This window comes from Medicago sativa, chromosome 4 (assembly GCF_051527215.1).
Source record: "Medicago sativa cultivar Bolivia chromosome 4, Bolivia_mono, whole genome shotgun sequence".
Taxonomy (NCBI): Eukaryota; Viridiplantae; Streptophyta; class Magnoliopsida; order Fabales; family Fabaceae; genus Medicago; species Medicago sativa.
This window is the reverse complement of record NC_140752.1, coordinates 4,762,877-4,779,525: the sequence shown is the minus strand read 5'-3', so window position 1 is coordinate 4,779,525 and position 16,649 is coordinate 4,762,877. Positions and strand designations below refer to the sequence as shown.

Genomic DNA, 16,649 nt, shown 5'->3' with positions numbered 1-16,649 from the left:
AGAATCAAATATTCTCCTTTCAAAAAATAAAATGGAATATTCTTTTTTATCAAAGAACCAAATGGCGTTTTACTTGAAAAAGTAGTTTTCAGTGAGAAATTATACACAATTTTGTTTAGGATAATTAAACAAGTTTTTCGAACTTATACAAAACAGATTCAATATAATTTTTTTGTTATATTATGAAGAATATCATCATCCATTGGGTGGCCTATAAAATGTCATTAAAAATATGAAAACGGGAATTTGTAGAAGGAAAGAAGAATAAGAATACCGTCCTTAAAAAAATTGTATTAAAAATCATGTAAATATTCTACCTATATACTTGAATTTTGTATATATCATTGTCCTAGTGAACATAACATTTGCAAGTAATTAGCATGTGTTGGGTTCAAATCTCGAATTCATTCTTTAAATTGCAGTCACACACAGTGGAAGGCAATGGAACCTGTCTACGATACTCGGCTAGAGCCCACAATGGGAAAATATCTCTATACATTGGGTAATGTAACATACAATTTTTCATGAATGCTCCTGAGATATCCTGCAATAAATAAATAGGACAAAGGTTTAGTAGATGTTGATGTTGACTACCAGATAGAAAATGCAATTGTGCAATTCAATTTCTTTGAAATAAAAATTACGTATGATCAATTTCAACACAGTGTCCTCACACAGTCAAGATGGCAAAAGAGATCTTCTTTGATTATATATATATAATGCTAATGTCTTGTCTTGTATAATCAAATATAATCAATTTTGCTCTTGTGACCTTAGGCAGGCATAAAGAAGCAAGAGCCATATTATTTCATATCAAAGAAGTACTGAGATGAACCTGTTGGGGCCAATTGCCTTCTTCCAATTGGGAATTGATGAGCAATTTTGCAGCACGGTGAAGAGGAGTATGGTCTCTCTCTGCCTGTACATCAGAATTATAAAAGGAAGACAAAAAAACTTATCTTAAGATTCATTGGCAATTATATATATGGTCATGAAAGCAGGTCTATAATCAATTAATCATACACATAAATATCAAAAGCTAACCTGTCCAGCATGAATTAATGCCATAAGAGCCCATGCAGTTTGTACAACATTTGACCGACTTCCTTCAAGAGGTACATACATCTGAATTATCATTATTTAGTAAGACATTATCACTATTAATATTGTCAGTCAACTCATGTTTGAAGTTTGCAAATTATTGGTAGCTAGTTAGCAATAATTACTTAATTATATATAAACCTTTTTTGGGCATGAAAGATAGCTCTCCCCCCATCCACCATCTTTTCCCTGTATTCTGAGAAGAAATTTAACAGCCTTGCGAATCGCAGCACAATTGGTATAAGTCTTGCTAGCAGCTGCTAAACCACCAAGAGCAAACCAACAACCATAAGTGAAGCAAACTCCCCAGTTTCCATACCATGAACCATCAGCTAATTGTGTATCTTCAAGGAATCGAACTGCATTGGCGATGAAATTCTCTATCTCTTTCTTCCTATGCCCTGGATATAGCTTCTTGAACAAAATTAAAGCTTGAATTGCCGATGCAGTGCACTCAACATATTCATGTTCAACTACAATGTCCACAAAAAATTCTGTGGGGTTGAGCACCTGAAAATAAATAACAAAGCTAATTAGTTTATTAATTTTCATATATGAATGATTACATATTAATACAATACTTACTTCTAACCATTTTGAAGCTCCTGCTGGCTCCCAAGCTGCCAATCCACCATTTTTACTCTGCAATAATTAAAAAAATAAAGTTGTGTCAAAAGTAAACCAGGTAGCACAAATAAATCAAACATCAATGATCAAAATAAACTCCAAGTTTCTGTTGATCAAAGATCACGTAGAAATTAATTAATCAATTAATTAAAAGTATATGACAAATAATTGAATAGTACTTGCCTGAAGCGACAACAAGATATTGACTGAATCATATAACCTTTCTGGTTCCATCTTTTCCCCCACAATCGCTGGAGGCAACATTGATAAATGTAGACAGCACTGGAACAACACATAACTTTACCTTAATTAACTTATATTTGTTGTGATTGTGAAAGCTTAGTATCAAATTAAGTTGTTTATAGCCTATGTTGTTAGTTACCTTCAATCCTTCTGCGGTGCAATCAGAAAGTTGCCATCCTTGGTCTTGATCGGAGAAGGTCCACGAGCCTTTAGAAATATGACGATACATACTCTTGAAATCTCCAGAAGGGTTATCCTTAACCTGTGAAATAAGAGTATCAGTTTCATTGCAAGATAAAGCTAGCACACCTATTGTTCAAAGGCCTAATGGGCGTCATTGAGAAAAACAAAAGTCTGAAATAGATTAATGGTAAGGCCTGACAAGGGTTTATTAAGAGTTGCACTCCTGATCTTGCAAGCTGATTTTGTAAAGATGAGGAATCTTAATAAACTCCTGTAAGGCCTTACATTTAATAAATAAATGCGACCTTACATATCTCATTTACTATATTGGTTCATTTGGGAGTTTGCTTTCCTTATTTTAAAGGAAAAAATTGTGACTGTGTCATATGCTTGTCATCAAAATTAAGCATACCTGAGATTTCTTGATGAAATCATGTCCTTTTGCAAGTGCAGGACCAATTTCCTCAATTAGGTTGGTGGCAAGCAAAGCTTGAATGGCAAAACTAGTATCCCATACTTGGCTACCAAAAGTCTGCATTGTATTAATACAAATGTTCTTTAATGAATGTATCACATAAGTTATAATAGTAATAGAAGTAATTAGTAATAACAACACACACACACACACACACACACACGCACACCTGCATGGTCATTCCATCTTCTGAAATCCATAAATAATCTGGGACCCTTGCGAGATGCTTCTTGTAAGCATCTCCATTTGGATCTTCCACCCAACAAGCAAGCATACATAAAACCTGATAAATATATACACTTTAATGGCATAGTTGAATTGATTCACTTTTTCAATGGAAAACTAAAAAACTAATCCCACTCCAGTTAATGCATAAAACTAAATGACCAATATGCTTAATTGCCATGTTACTTACTTTTTCCACAGACGCAATGGTTATGTATCGACTATTCTCATCCTCATAGTGGATATGTTTCATTGTTACTTGAAGGGCTTTTTCTCTGACTAGGTTGTTGAAAGGCCAGTGGGTGAGAAGTGGCTCGGTGAATATGTATAAGCTATCCCATATCAGATCTTGTATCAAAGGATGAGGATAGTAAAGATCTTCCTGTGAGACATAAAATGGATCATTATTCCTCCTATGTTAAAAAGGATGTGTAAGTTCACACATTGTGATCAATAAAAGACAAACTCTAACCTTTGCACATAGGTGACGTGATTTTGGCCAATTAATTTTTTCGTAAGGTTGAGTATGGAGTTCTTCTCTCAACTGTAAGATTAGTGGGGTTATTGAACCTACAAACCTCTTCCCATACAAGTAAGACATTGGCATGTATACCAACCGACAATAACACCACATTTTAGCTGTAAATAACGAAGGTGAAAATCAGATAGAATAACCCTCGATTCAATTTCACATGTATATTGTATTAGATAATATCAAATGACTAAGACTAGTTATAAGCTTTCTATTATGGTGTATAATTTGAATTCTCCAACTGTTATCATGGAAATTCATTCGATTCCTACTTCTATGTATTTGTTCCTAACCTTGATGTAACTAACAATGCTAATTATATAAAGCTTTCATTTCATTCTAATTCAATTCAATTTTTCATTTCAAACCCTCTTTATGATATCACGAGCTTCTGCTTAACAACAAACTTGATCCATATTTTTTTAACACGTTAAGGCTCAGCCATGTCTGTTGAATCTCTAACCACTACTGATATTCTTGTCAATAATATTCAATCGGTTGTTTCTATCAACAACCATGCATCTATGAAACTAAGTGTAACCAATTATCTAGTATGCAAGGTTCAACTCAAAGCATTACTCATTGCATATGACCTTGTTGGCTATGTTGATGGTACCAAAACATGTAGAACTTCTAAAGACGTCGGGATAATCTTATCCTTCATGCTATCATTTCCGAAGAACTACAATATATTTGGATGCAAATGGCTTTTTCTCATAAAATTAATCTAGATGGCTCCACAAATTGCTATGTAGAAAGCACGCCTTGTGGCCAAAGACTTTACTCGACGTGCAAGATTTCATTTTAATGAAACATTTGCTTTTAAAAACATGAGAAATCTTCATTGATTTCTTGGAGTTGAACTTATACCAAGTACCAACATCAAATCGTTTGTTTATGTCCCATCATTGATAGATATGTTAACAACGGCAAACATTAACTACATGATGCTTCAATATCCACTAACTCCACCGCATATAGGCAAATAATTGGTTCTCTTCAACATTTAAATCCCACCCTTCCTGACTTATCGTTCAACATCGACAAGCTTTCTCAATTCATGCACAAACCCATTACCATTCATCTTCAACACATACAACGTCTTTTTTCTATCTTAAGCATACCATTTACTACTTGGTCATGCCAAAATGACCTTGTTATCTCAACTTATTGCTATATATCTCAACATCATCTTCTTTGGTGGCAATCCAATCACATGACTATCGAAGAAATAGAGAAATTATTGCAAGATCTTCAGCAGAAAGCTGATTACATGAAAGTTCCAACAACAACATTTGAGATAATGTTGGTCACCAATCTTTTCACTGATTTGCAAATATCAATGGCTCATGCTCCTAAACTATTGAGTGATGAGTAGCATACAATAGCTTACTATGAGTTCCATGAAGGCTTACACACAAGACTCAAAAGCAAATAATACCTCGGAAATGTGGCTTGAGGTGGGAACATTGTTTATAGAATATAGAGCAACAATTCATTACAGTTAGCCGATATTAGTCTAGTCAGCTAAATTAACTAGACTAATACTTGAGTCAAATTAGTTTGAGGGATTACTTCTCTATAAATACTTGTCATCATATAAACATAACTAACTTTCATCAATGAAAATAGATTCACATTCATTTAGATTCTCTCTAAATTCTCTTGCTCTATGAAGGCTTAGGTTTCTATTATCAAAGTTGTCAAAATCGAGAGGTTTAGCAAATTCATTTTGCCTATGTTAAAATGACTCATATGAGTTTATCTCATATTAAAATAATATTAAAAAAATATATGTGACATATATTTTTTTTACAGGGTGACGTATATAATTATATGATACAATAAATGTATCAATAAATAAAAATTTCAACTCAATTATAAAGCAAAAAATTGACACGAGTAAAATCAAGATAACAAGGAAGAAAAGGAACTGATGTGAGAACTGAGATGAAATAAAAGATAAATAATTATTTTAAAACATTCCTATGGGTTATCCTAGTTTACCCAAGTTTATTGAGTTCACTACGAGTGAGTCCATCCGTGTAAACACAATTTCATTTCCGAGTTTACTACAATTCGAGTTTAAAGCGGAGTCAACTTAAAATTGATACTTAGATTAGATTCGTATGATTGCACAAGTTTTTTTTTTTTAACAATACGATTCCACGAGTCAACTCATGGTTTTAACAACCTTGTCTATTACTACCTCTGCACTAAAAAATGAAGTATATATATCATTTTGTCAATGAGCAAGTTAAATCTAGACAACTTCGAGTTTATGATGTACCAACTAAATATCAACATGCTGACATGTTAACTAAATTGCTGCCATCTTCTTAGATTTTAGGATCTTAGAAACAAAATTCAAGTTATTGATGGACAATGTTGCTTGACTAGAGTTAGTTGTAAGCGTCATTTCAAACCCTATATTTAAATTGTTCTAAAAAGGTTAACAAAACAGACTAAATTAATTGAACCTGGATGCATAGGAAGAAATGAAGGAAGGATCCAAAACTCAGGGGGCATTGGGTTGCTTCCCGACCAATCATATACACCAAGTATCTATAGGTAAAGGATGCATTCAAATTAGTAACAGATATATATATATATATATATATATATATATATATATATATATATATATATATATATATATATATATATATATATATATATATATATGAGTTTAATAAGGTTAATACCCTAAATAGTCCATGTATTTTCAGACCTCACATAAATTACACGAGCTATTTAACATATTAACCTAAAAAATAAATAATGGTAGCTACCGAAAGCCAAATTTTCCCCCATGAAGGTATATGTGTTACACCACCGTGATCTCGAATCCAGTTTCTGGCTCTAGCACAAGCATTGTCTTGACCTCCATCAGGTCCTTCTCCAAGAATCCGCATACATATATAGTTGAGTGCAGTACAAAACATGGTACTATGACCCTCAATTTGTAGCCCCCATCCTCCATCTTCATTCTTCAAAATGAACCCACAACAAGGTCAATACAAATTATTCATAATAACCAATATGAAGAACTCGTGAATTTCATGGTTAATTAAGCAAAAGTAACAATTATTGTTGTAATTTGTAGTTATTAAATATTTCAAAAGTTTTTTTATTAGTAGTAAACAATTTAAAAGAGAAATTTTGCTACATATCCATTTGTTGACCGGTTCCATACGTTAACTAATTTTCCTTGAATGTCTCCATAAATCATCATTATTAAGGGAATATTTATACTCCATGTCTATTTAACCAAATCCTGTGTTTATCAAGTGCCACAAAAATATATTCAGGTCTACTTAGATTAGGTCTAAGTGACAAAAACTTTATCACACTTGTAATTCACTCATTTGTTTCTAAATTTTCGTTCAACAGTGGTCGACATAGTGTGGATTATCCATTGTATTAAAATAATACAATGATGTTTGATTTATCTATGTGTGGATTTATTTTCCCCAATGTGGGGGTGTTGTCACTTGGAAAATAATTCAAGCAGACTTGAATAAAATTCACACAAGATTTATATTTACCCAATATTGGGTGTTGTCGCTTGGAAGCATTTTCAAGTAGACCTATATAATAAATCTAAATTTAAATTTATTGTGTAATCCGAGTTTATTTTTATAGACTAGATGAAATAAGAGGTAATTGACTTAGAGACGTCTTAGTCAATATTTGTGAATTAAGCGGATCCGTATATAAAACTCCTTGGGAAGAAATTTAGGAAAATGAGACTTTGCCACTCGAAAACGACAAGTAATAGGAACCCAACCTTTGTGATTGGAGATCCCATGAAGAAGGTTCAATGGGTAAGAACAAGTTACTTGTTAGTTCTGTTAGCACTAAAACAACGTTGTCTCTTTCCTATAGTGTATGATAATGGATGAGATGTGCTAAATAATATAAAATTGATGGGTAAGCTTTAAAAGCTTTTAATGATTACCATAAGCCCTTATGGGTGGTGTATGGTATAGTAGCATACACTAGATGGAATCACCTATATGAGTGTCAAGTGGGGCCGCTTGCATGAGACCGTGGCGGGTCTCTAGAGCACTCATGAATACCAGGCACGCGCACGGCCTATTAGCGCACAACCGCGTAACAGCAAGAATTGTGGGGGTGTAATGTGATTGTGAGACCTCTTGCATACAACAAGTGTCTTGGGTTCCATAGCTTGCTAAACCAACTCTTCTCTCAAATATAGTTTTCTCAACCTCCCTATTTAACTATTTCATACCTATATATCCCTTGATTAACTTATGTATAAAAGTGATAGCACTAGTAATTTTTTACGGCAGAATAAGAGAACCACTCACCTTCAAGATTAGTTTCTCTAGTTTTAGAATTGAGTTTCTGGGTTACATCTTCTGCTATCTTTGAGATAGATTCAAGCTGTTCTGTCACCTCTGATGTGATTCATATCAGGGAAGAACATGTTGTATCCTGGGAGGATATGCGCTTATGAGGCGTATAAATCCTTAAGGACAGTGACTTTGTCACTCCTCATGTTATATAACGGTTTACTATGTTACAGGTCATGATTTCTTGTTTGTTTACCTCACCGCTATCGACGTCAAATCACCGCAATTTCAAGAACAGATAAGTTTATTGTTCTCTCTTTTACCTATATTTTATTGATGCTTATATTTATATATGTTGATTATTATTTATAGAGATAATTTATTCCTAATTTTACAACAATATTTGCATGCATCATGTTCAAAATAGGTAAATAAATGTGTGTTGAAATAGAATAGAATGATAACACCTACCTGGTGACAATATATGTATCGAAGAATCTCTCTGCGATGCTCTTGTGGGAATACAAAATCAAGATGTCCTGTAATGTAGATACAGAACACCTACAAGTAGGAAATTAATGTAGACATATAACTCAGTTTAGGCATGTTGTTTACATAGACTAGGTAAACTCATTAAACTTTGTTTACGTGACCACTCCGTAATTCAATTTACTTACAAAGAATACATAAACTCAATTTAATTAAGAAGGAGCAATTGTTACAATGGTTAAATACAAGAAAGGCCAGAATTACACATAAAAAAAACCAAAAAATCCTTCAGCATGATTTGTGAAATTAGAGTAACACTACCTTGCAAAGTGATGAGTTATTGTGGGTCCAAAAATCTAGAGCCAAATGGTCGGAGTTTGGCGATACAAATAGATATTTTATTTTTATTTTTATGGTTCTACTATTGTTAGGATAAGGCGGAATAAGTTTGAGACCCTTCAAAATGATAATGGTGAAAGTATTTCTGATATTGAGCTTGAAAATCACATCACTAAATTTCATTCATGTTATTTCTAGGTGAAAAATAATCATGAGGCGCTTGATTTAGTGATATGTTTTTGTAGATTTGATGACATTAGCATGGTATGTTTCCAATTAAATTTCTCTCATGAGGAGATTTATAATTTCATTTAGAATAGGGAAGTTTCAAGAACCTGGCGGAGATGGTTTTCAAGCAATTTTTATTAGAATATAAGTTTCAAGAACCATAATTGGAATTTTATAAAAGAGAACTTTGAAGGACATTGGTTTTCGTTCTATTTTCTTCTCTCTTATTAGACAGACATTGTTTACCTTCAAGTAAAATATGTGTATTTGGAATGGAGAGGCATGAGTTTCAGCCGACTATAAGAATTCAACAAGGAGATCTAATCACTCTTCTCCTGTTTGTTCTGTGTCTTGAGCATTTATCTTAAATAATAATTATGTTGATTGTAGAGAGGAATTCGAAACCTATAAAATGATATTATCTTATTTTCTAAAGCTAACATGACCTATTTGGATGTTATTTCTACTTGTTTAAATCGGTTTTGCAGCAGTTCGATGAAAATAATTAAGTCTAATTAACAAGACTAGAATATTCTTCTCAAATTTTTTTTTTTTAATTAGGGTGCATGTACTCATATCAGCGAGACTTTTGGTTTTAGGAGGACGGATGACTTATGCCAATATGTTGGAGTGCCTATCTTACATTACCATGCTGTATAAGAAACTTTATAGTTTATTTTGGATAAGATGGATAATCATAATTTGTCCTTTGAAGGGACGATTACACTTCCCAAATCCATTTTGTTTTTAAATCTAGCTTATAGCTTGAAAACTTTTTATATTTCTATACCCATTTGTGATTCTATTGATACAAAATACATGAATTTTATTTGGGGATCGAGGTGATGATCAAAATCGATGTATGCATATGGTCTCTTGGGAGACTATGTGACTTCCTAAGGAAAATGGGGGTTTGGCAATTTGTTCTGCCAGATTCATGAATGAGGCTTCTCTGATAAAAATTGGCTTGAATCTGTTGATACTTGTTGCATTAATGGTTATCTCTCAACATATGTAATAATTTATTAGTTATTCTTCCTACTCCTTCTGAAGTACATGAGAAACTAGAATGGGTTTGCTCTACTATCAACCTATTTATGTTATTTAGGCCGATCTTCCCCCTCCTTCAAGAATCTTTAAGCATATTTGGCGATGGCGAGGTTCTGAGAAGATTAAGATTACTCCTTTGGCGTGTGGGGCGAGGGTCTCTTTTGACAAATGAGATTATCATAAACAACATTTATCTCAACATGCTTTCTATCTAATGTGTGGTGTGGAGGTTGGAATTTTGCTTCATGCTAAATCTATGGTGTGAAATGAGCAATTCTTGGTTAAACAAAATATTGAAAAATGAGGATTAAATTTCAAGGTTTGTTGTTGTTGGATTTTTTATTGATGTGATCTTTTTGGGTTTTGTTGATGTTTCTGGTTTGCGAGAATTATAGAGTGAGTTGCATCGAAATCTAACCTATAAATTTGAGGATGGTGAGTTTGATGATGAGTTTCGTGATTTTTAGTATTTTTTTAAGATTAACTTAAGTTAAATATTTTTCCCTTCATTTTTAGAATTTTTTAAATTTATTTATAATTATTAATTTTTTCTTTAATTATTTTAATAAAATATGCTGACTAAGAAACATAAAAAGGTCACATAATTAAAAGATGGGAAATGATAGATACAGTGACAAAATTTATCAAGAAAATTCCAAGACAGAGTGTATTTACTAACATATTTCCTTAATTACACACTATTACCTCCCTTGATTTCCGTCAAATAACAAATTTAATTGGTTGAGATTTTTTCTTGATAAATTCTTGATAAAAACTCTCTAGATAAATAGCAATCATTTGTGACATGTGGCAAAAACATTGAAAGAAAAGATGAAAAAGGGTGATGATGTGATGTGAAATTACTAAAATACCCCTGACACATGAGGAGTACGAGGTGTATAAAAAAGGGTGTCTAGCTATCTTTTTCCAAAGATTATTGACTATGCCGGCCACATCAACGACATTTTTGTATTGTCACATTCCACTAAGACACAAACGTGAAGAATCTAAAATCATAAAGATAGAGAATCTAAACAGAAAACATTAACTAAAAACATATTCACCATATACTATAGAGAACAAAAACACTATTAACCTTTATATTAATATTGAGCGGTTAGTAAGTATATACTCACCAAGGGAGGCATGTAAAACATAGGACCTGCAATTTGAGCAGGCCAATGGCCATCACAAGTTTGCAATGCTACTAGGTGACGTGTGCCTTTTCTTAATGTCGTTGTCGCTTTCTCATATGTTATCTCTTCTCCATCTTCTATCTTTACACCATCTATTGTTTGCTTGAAGTTATTTTCTCTTAGAACCTGTATACATATGTGCCGAGAAGCAAAAATGGAAAATACATTATAATTATATTATTGAATATGAACAAAATGACATTATATTATATATTTGTCTCAAAAAATTATTAAAATTTTGCTTGTATTTACGTGCAAATGGACAAATGGAAGGTCGTGCAAATGGAGTGTGGTGAGGGAGCAACCAAGGCTAGTCCATATTAGACTCATATTTTGTAAGAGTATAAATTCATTCACCATCAATTGATTTATCTCCCATAAAAAAAAATCAAATGACTTATCTATCATTATCCATTTCTACTAAATTAATCTAATTATTCAAGAGATCCTCCTCTCAAATAAATAAAGGGACCACCCATAAGTACTACCCCCCTCAATGTCACCCACATTTCCAATACATCCAAAATTAAAAATAGATACGAAAATTGCTCACAAAGAGGAGTGTTACAAATCCAACAAGTTATCCAAAAGTCCATATTCACACCATTACCCATTTTCCTCCTCACTTCCCTATTAACCCAATTTGACCCCACTAAGGCTTCTAACGAATTTAAATATTTCCACCAAAAAGAATCAAAATATGGCCAAGAAGAGCTCCGCTAATCCACCAAACTCGAAATAGTATCTCCATATTTGCCCCTTAACACATCTTTTCAAAGATCATTTTCACTTGAGATTAGCCTCCATCTCCGCTTAGCCAAGAGTCTTAAATTCATTAATCTCACATCTTTTACCCTTAGGCCTCCTTTCCTTCTAGATTGAAAAATGGTACTTCACTCAACCCAACTAATCTTTCAACCACCTGTCACACCTCCCTAAAGAAACTCCCTCTGGATACGCACTAACTTCCGCTACACCAAACCTAGCATTTCCCAAAAATAAAAGCAGGATATTGGGATTGAATTGAGAAGCATAATTTGGCCTTCTATAATAACAAATTTGTCACCCCACGAGTTCAATTTTCTACACAATTTCTCCAAAACGGGCTCCAAAGCAGCCAACTTTCTAGAATTTTCTCCTGCCAGTAACCCCAAGTACTTAAAAGGGAGCAAACCTTCAATTAAATTTAAATAGATAATTTTCTCCCACCACTTCATTCACCACCAATACCCCATCCACAAGATTTCGACCTTTAATGAAATCCAATTGAGAGGAAGAGATTATTTTATTCACCACCCCAGATAATCTAACCGCCAAAACCTTTGCTAAAAGTTTATCAATTAACCTAAAAGCGAAATTGGTCGAAATACATCAAAGAAAAAGCTACCACAACCTTCAGAATCAAAGGTACAATTAAGCCAACAAACTCTTAGGCAAACATTCATTAGCATGAAATTGATCCGACATAATTCGCATTTCATACTTTTAGAGATACCAAAATCTCTAAAAAAAAGCAAAATTAATGTCGTATGGACCGGGAATTTTATTCATGTCACTCTAAAAAACACCCTATCTATTTCCGCCATAAAAAAGGGTCTACTAGACCAAAATTATCATCATCACATAGAATGTGAAAAGTGACTCCATCTACCATAGGTAAATCTTCTATATCCGAATCTTCCACAAATCTATTGAAAATCTTATCTCCTTAGATTAACTGATGACAGTCAGTCATTCACTATTTTTAGAGTCTTTTTAATTAAGTTTTTAGTCTATTATTATTATTTTAGTATTTAATTTAGAGTCATTTTGAATAAATTGTCGTTCTTGATTTATTGAGTCAAGTAGTATATTTTACTATTTGTTGGACATATTAATGAGTAACAACTAGTACTGAACCATTTGTCTAGCCTAGCAAATAATGAAGGTATGAGAAGAAATATCTTATATGCATAATTGAATGAAAATTTGGGCTTTTGACCAAAAGCAAAGTTGTTTGACCCGAGAGAAGAATTGAAGGCAATGAATGATATAAAAGTCACAACACAGAGGAGGATATTCATTCACGTTTTGGGCACAAAGTGGATCACGTTTTGCAACCAAGAAGGGATACGGTCACGAAGCAAGGAGAAGTGGCAGCTGGTTCTAACGCATGCACAGAGGGCCATAGCATATCAAATTGAAGAAATTCTCATGATTAAAACCTTGTAATTTCTTTTATTAATATTGCTTGATCCTTTTATTATGAATTGCTAAGTTTTCCTGTGATTAGGTCAAGAGATGATTCTGTACTAGCTCATGTGATGTAACCTGAAACTCTTACGTTTATGAATTTCAATCTAGTTTATTCAGCATATTTTGTTCTTAATGCTTATATGATTCTGACCCAATATAATTGATCTAAGAGAGTATATGACTACTGACACTAGCGTGTATCTCGAAAATATTTATGCTGTTCTTTCTAACGGACAATCTAGGGATAGAGCGTTGTTAGATAATGACAATTGAATTAACGCACTAAATAGCCTTTGATGATTATAGGTTCACCTAAGGAATTAGGGAATTATGATTAGATGAGAGGACTTAGGATCAAAGGATTGAACTAAGTTAAATTGTTAATTCGTCGTTGACTTTGTTACATTCGTAGGCTTAAGAAACATGTTACTAATGGGGTACATATAGATGAATCAATTGACCTAGTCATCTCTTTTAAACATTCCAAAAACCAATTTTATTTCTTTCGTTTTTAAATTACAATTGCACTTAAAACCAACTTGCCTAAGGCAACCCCCTTATTTAATCACATCTTAATATTAATGATTTTGTTAAGTAGAGATTAAAAACAGTCCATGTGGATACGAATTAAATTATTACTTCGATATAAATTAGTACACTTGCTAATTTTCTATCATTAACCCTGAGAGTCTTCCACATGCACACCCCTCCTCTCTTCCCTTCTAAACACCACATTGAAATCTCCAAACACCACGCCCCCACTCCTAAACCCCTTTTCACCACCAAAAGACTATCTCACAACCTTCTTTTAGATGCAAAATCACATTTTGTTTAAATATCGATCACCAAACATATTTTCTTGAGGATATGCTAATCCAAGCACGCACACACACAAATCACCCCCCCCCCCCCCCCCCCATAGAAAAGAAAACACAAGGCTCAAATTAATCTTATTCCACAACGAAAAAAACCGCCATTATTTTATGCTAAAGGTAGAAACACCCAATCACAATCAACTCCACCCTACAAAGAGTGACATAAGAACTCTGTAATTAACTCCATTTTTATTATTACTCGCCAACTCCTTAATTTTATTCCTTTTATTTCTTACTCCCAACCCTCTAACATTGAAGGTTGTAATAATCATTGATCGCAATTTAGTCTCTCCTTTGCTACCTTCAATCCTACACCACCTTCGTCCAACTCTACCAATTTTGTTGTAGTACTTACATCTTCCATAGTAAAAGTAACTCCCACCTTCTTTTGAATATCATAGACTTTCTTAGCATCCAACTCTTCGAAACCTGAAGAATTCTGATTCAATGTCGGAGGCGATTCAGGAACCACCGAATTTGAGTCGTCCATAATCAAATTAAGGCCAAAATTTAGAGTTTGAGTTGGGTTTGTAAAAACGAATTGGTTTAGTGAGGAGAATGTTGGGAAGCTTCTAAAAGATTGTGTTAGAATTGAAGTTTAAAGGGAAAAGTCAAATCTTGTCTCTGATAAATAACATGTAAAATGACCCAATACCCTACGAAATTAGTGATCTTATTTGTACAACTAATTTGTGACAACTTTCTTTCTTATACTCACGTTATGTTTTTACTTTATGTTTCTATTGATACTTTTCTTTGTAATAGTTGTTCCATAAGTCGTCATACAAATGATTGCTCAAATAACACACCTCATAAATTAATGATAAGGGTGATAAAGTACACTTGGAAATAATTAAAAATCTTATATTAGTAGTGATTTAAAATTCCTTAATTGTAGGAACTAAAGTATTGTATTAGAGGATGATTTTGAAGTGTTTATATGAATATTTTAAATTAATCTATGTTGTTAGAATATTCTCAAATTAAAAATAAATTAATCATACAATTCGTTTAACATTTTCTATAAAACATTCCCTAAAAAAAATGGAAGATTTCTATGTTTTTCCTCTACTCTCCTTCCCAAAAAAAACTCTACTTTCCTTTAAATTCAAAAACAAAACCTAAAGGTGACATGGAATATTTTTAAGATTAAAAGTTGAAGAAAAATTACAGACTCTACAAACAAAGTTTAATGATTGATAGAGATTAAAACATATTCGATTGTCAAGTTCAGGATATTCTTTTTTGGCACAAGTCAAGTTTAGGATTAGATTGACTTGGACACCGGTAATAGGTGAATGTGGGGAGAGAAATATAGATTGCATTCACTCAAAACGATATGTTGTTTTAGAAAGTAGAGTCGGTCTTAAGATTTTTGGTGTCCTAAGTAAATTAATTTTTTATAAATAAATTAATAAATAGTGCTATTTTAATTATTCAATGTCTTTTTTAGTATTTTTTTTTATACAAAAGATTGATTCATAATTAAGGATCTCTACAAATATATTTGAAATAGAAGTAATTAAAAAAAAGTTAAAAAGGAAATACAAGTATATAAAAATAACTTCTCTACATTCCAAGTATTATTTATCAGTTACTTCAAAAAAATATATTATTTATCAGTTATCTTTACATTTCAACTTCGAGATGAAGTTTGTTAGGAGACAAACGAACATGGTTGCTCATACTTTAGCTAGAGCGGTCTGTTCTTGGGCTAGTCACCGTATTTTTGATTCTTATTCTTCTTGTATTGAACAATGGTTGATAAATGATAGTTAATTTTGCTTTGGTCAAAAAAAAAACTTCTCTAAAAAAAAAAGTATATAAAAATAACTAAATTAAAATAATAATTTTAGTGCTTAAAAAAATAGCGCTCTAATGGCTGCCCTTATTGTCTATTCTCGGGACACCCTACAAGACAAAATCTATGTACGTACCTGAAAACGCCAAAGGAGGTCACCACAGGTCTTAACCTTGAAGCGGTTGTTATAGAAATTCTTACGAGCTTCTTCAACTTGTGCCCTCTCTTCTTCACTACCTGCTTCTGGATCATACTCCCATGTTTGTCTTCCCACAAAATTGTTTGTGCTGAATAAGTATGAGTCATCCCCACCTTCTGCTATCTTCAGATTCCACATCTTGTTTTTTATATAATTCGATGCAGAATTAATGTTGGGTTATGAAGCTAAAAAAGAAAACTAATTATAATTAAATTCATGATTTATCAAGAAATACAAGTTTTAGAGCAGGTGGTGATATTGCTAGCAAGTGCTTTTTATATATATGTGAGGAAAGATTCCATTGCCGCTAGCATTATTATTTTTTTGATGTACCGGCCATGGGATCAGCTCTCAGTGCAACCCATGTCAAACTGTCATTATATGCAACCCATGTCAAACTGTCATTATAAAAAAAACTATGTTAGACTAATTAAAAATCAATTCTTGAGGTGCATTTTGATCTGCTAAAAAATTGAATACGTGATAGGATAACTCCAATTGTAAATGTGTTTGATTTATAAAACTGTTTGAA

At 32.8% G+C, this 16,649-nt stretch overlaps 1 protein-coding gene across 1 annotated transcript; it reads right to left on the bottom strand.

Annotated features, from left to right (window-relative positions):
- Positions 1-271: 271 nt before the first annotated feature.
- On the bottom strand, positions 272-16,255 carry LOC146925652 (beta-amyrin synthase-like). Its single transcript, XM_085706805.1, has 16 exons — positions 16,055-16,255; positions 10,948-11,133; positions 8,177-8,266; positions 6,179-6,376; positions 5,867-5,951; positions 3,327-3,493; positions 3,045-3,236; positions 2,799-2,912; positions 2,567-2,686; positions 2,111-2,233; positions 1,912-2,010; positions 1,687-1,743; positions 1,243-1,611; positions 1,045-1,125; positions 836-919; positions 272-544 (listed from the first exon to the last, which is right to left on the bottom strand). Exons 1-16 carry the CDS (start codon positions 16,253-16,255, stop codon positions 392-394), a joined length of 2,319 nt encoding a protein of 772 aa, XP_085562931.1. The 3' UTR covers positions 272-391.
- Positions 16,256-16,649: the final 394 nt, after the last annotated feature.

Bases quoted from the DNA above. Each gene is read 5' to 3' on its own strand.
- LOC146925652 (XM_085706805.1), bottom strand. From the start codon at position 16,255: ATGTGGAATCTGAAGATAGCAGAAGGTGGGGATGACTCATACTTATTC. The intron at 3,237-3,326 runs GTTAGAGTTTGT...TATGTCTCACAG, and splicing joins CACGTCACCTATGTGCAAAG to GAAGATCTTTACTATCCTCA. The intron at 1,744-1,911 runs GCAAGTACTATT...TAATTATTGCAG, and splicing joins ATATCTTGTTGTCGCTTCAG to AGTAAAAATGGTGGATTGGC.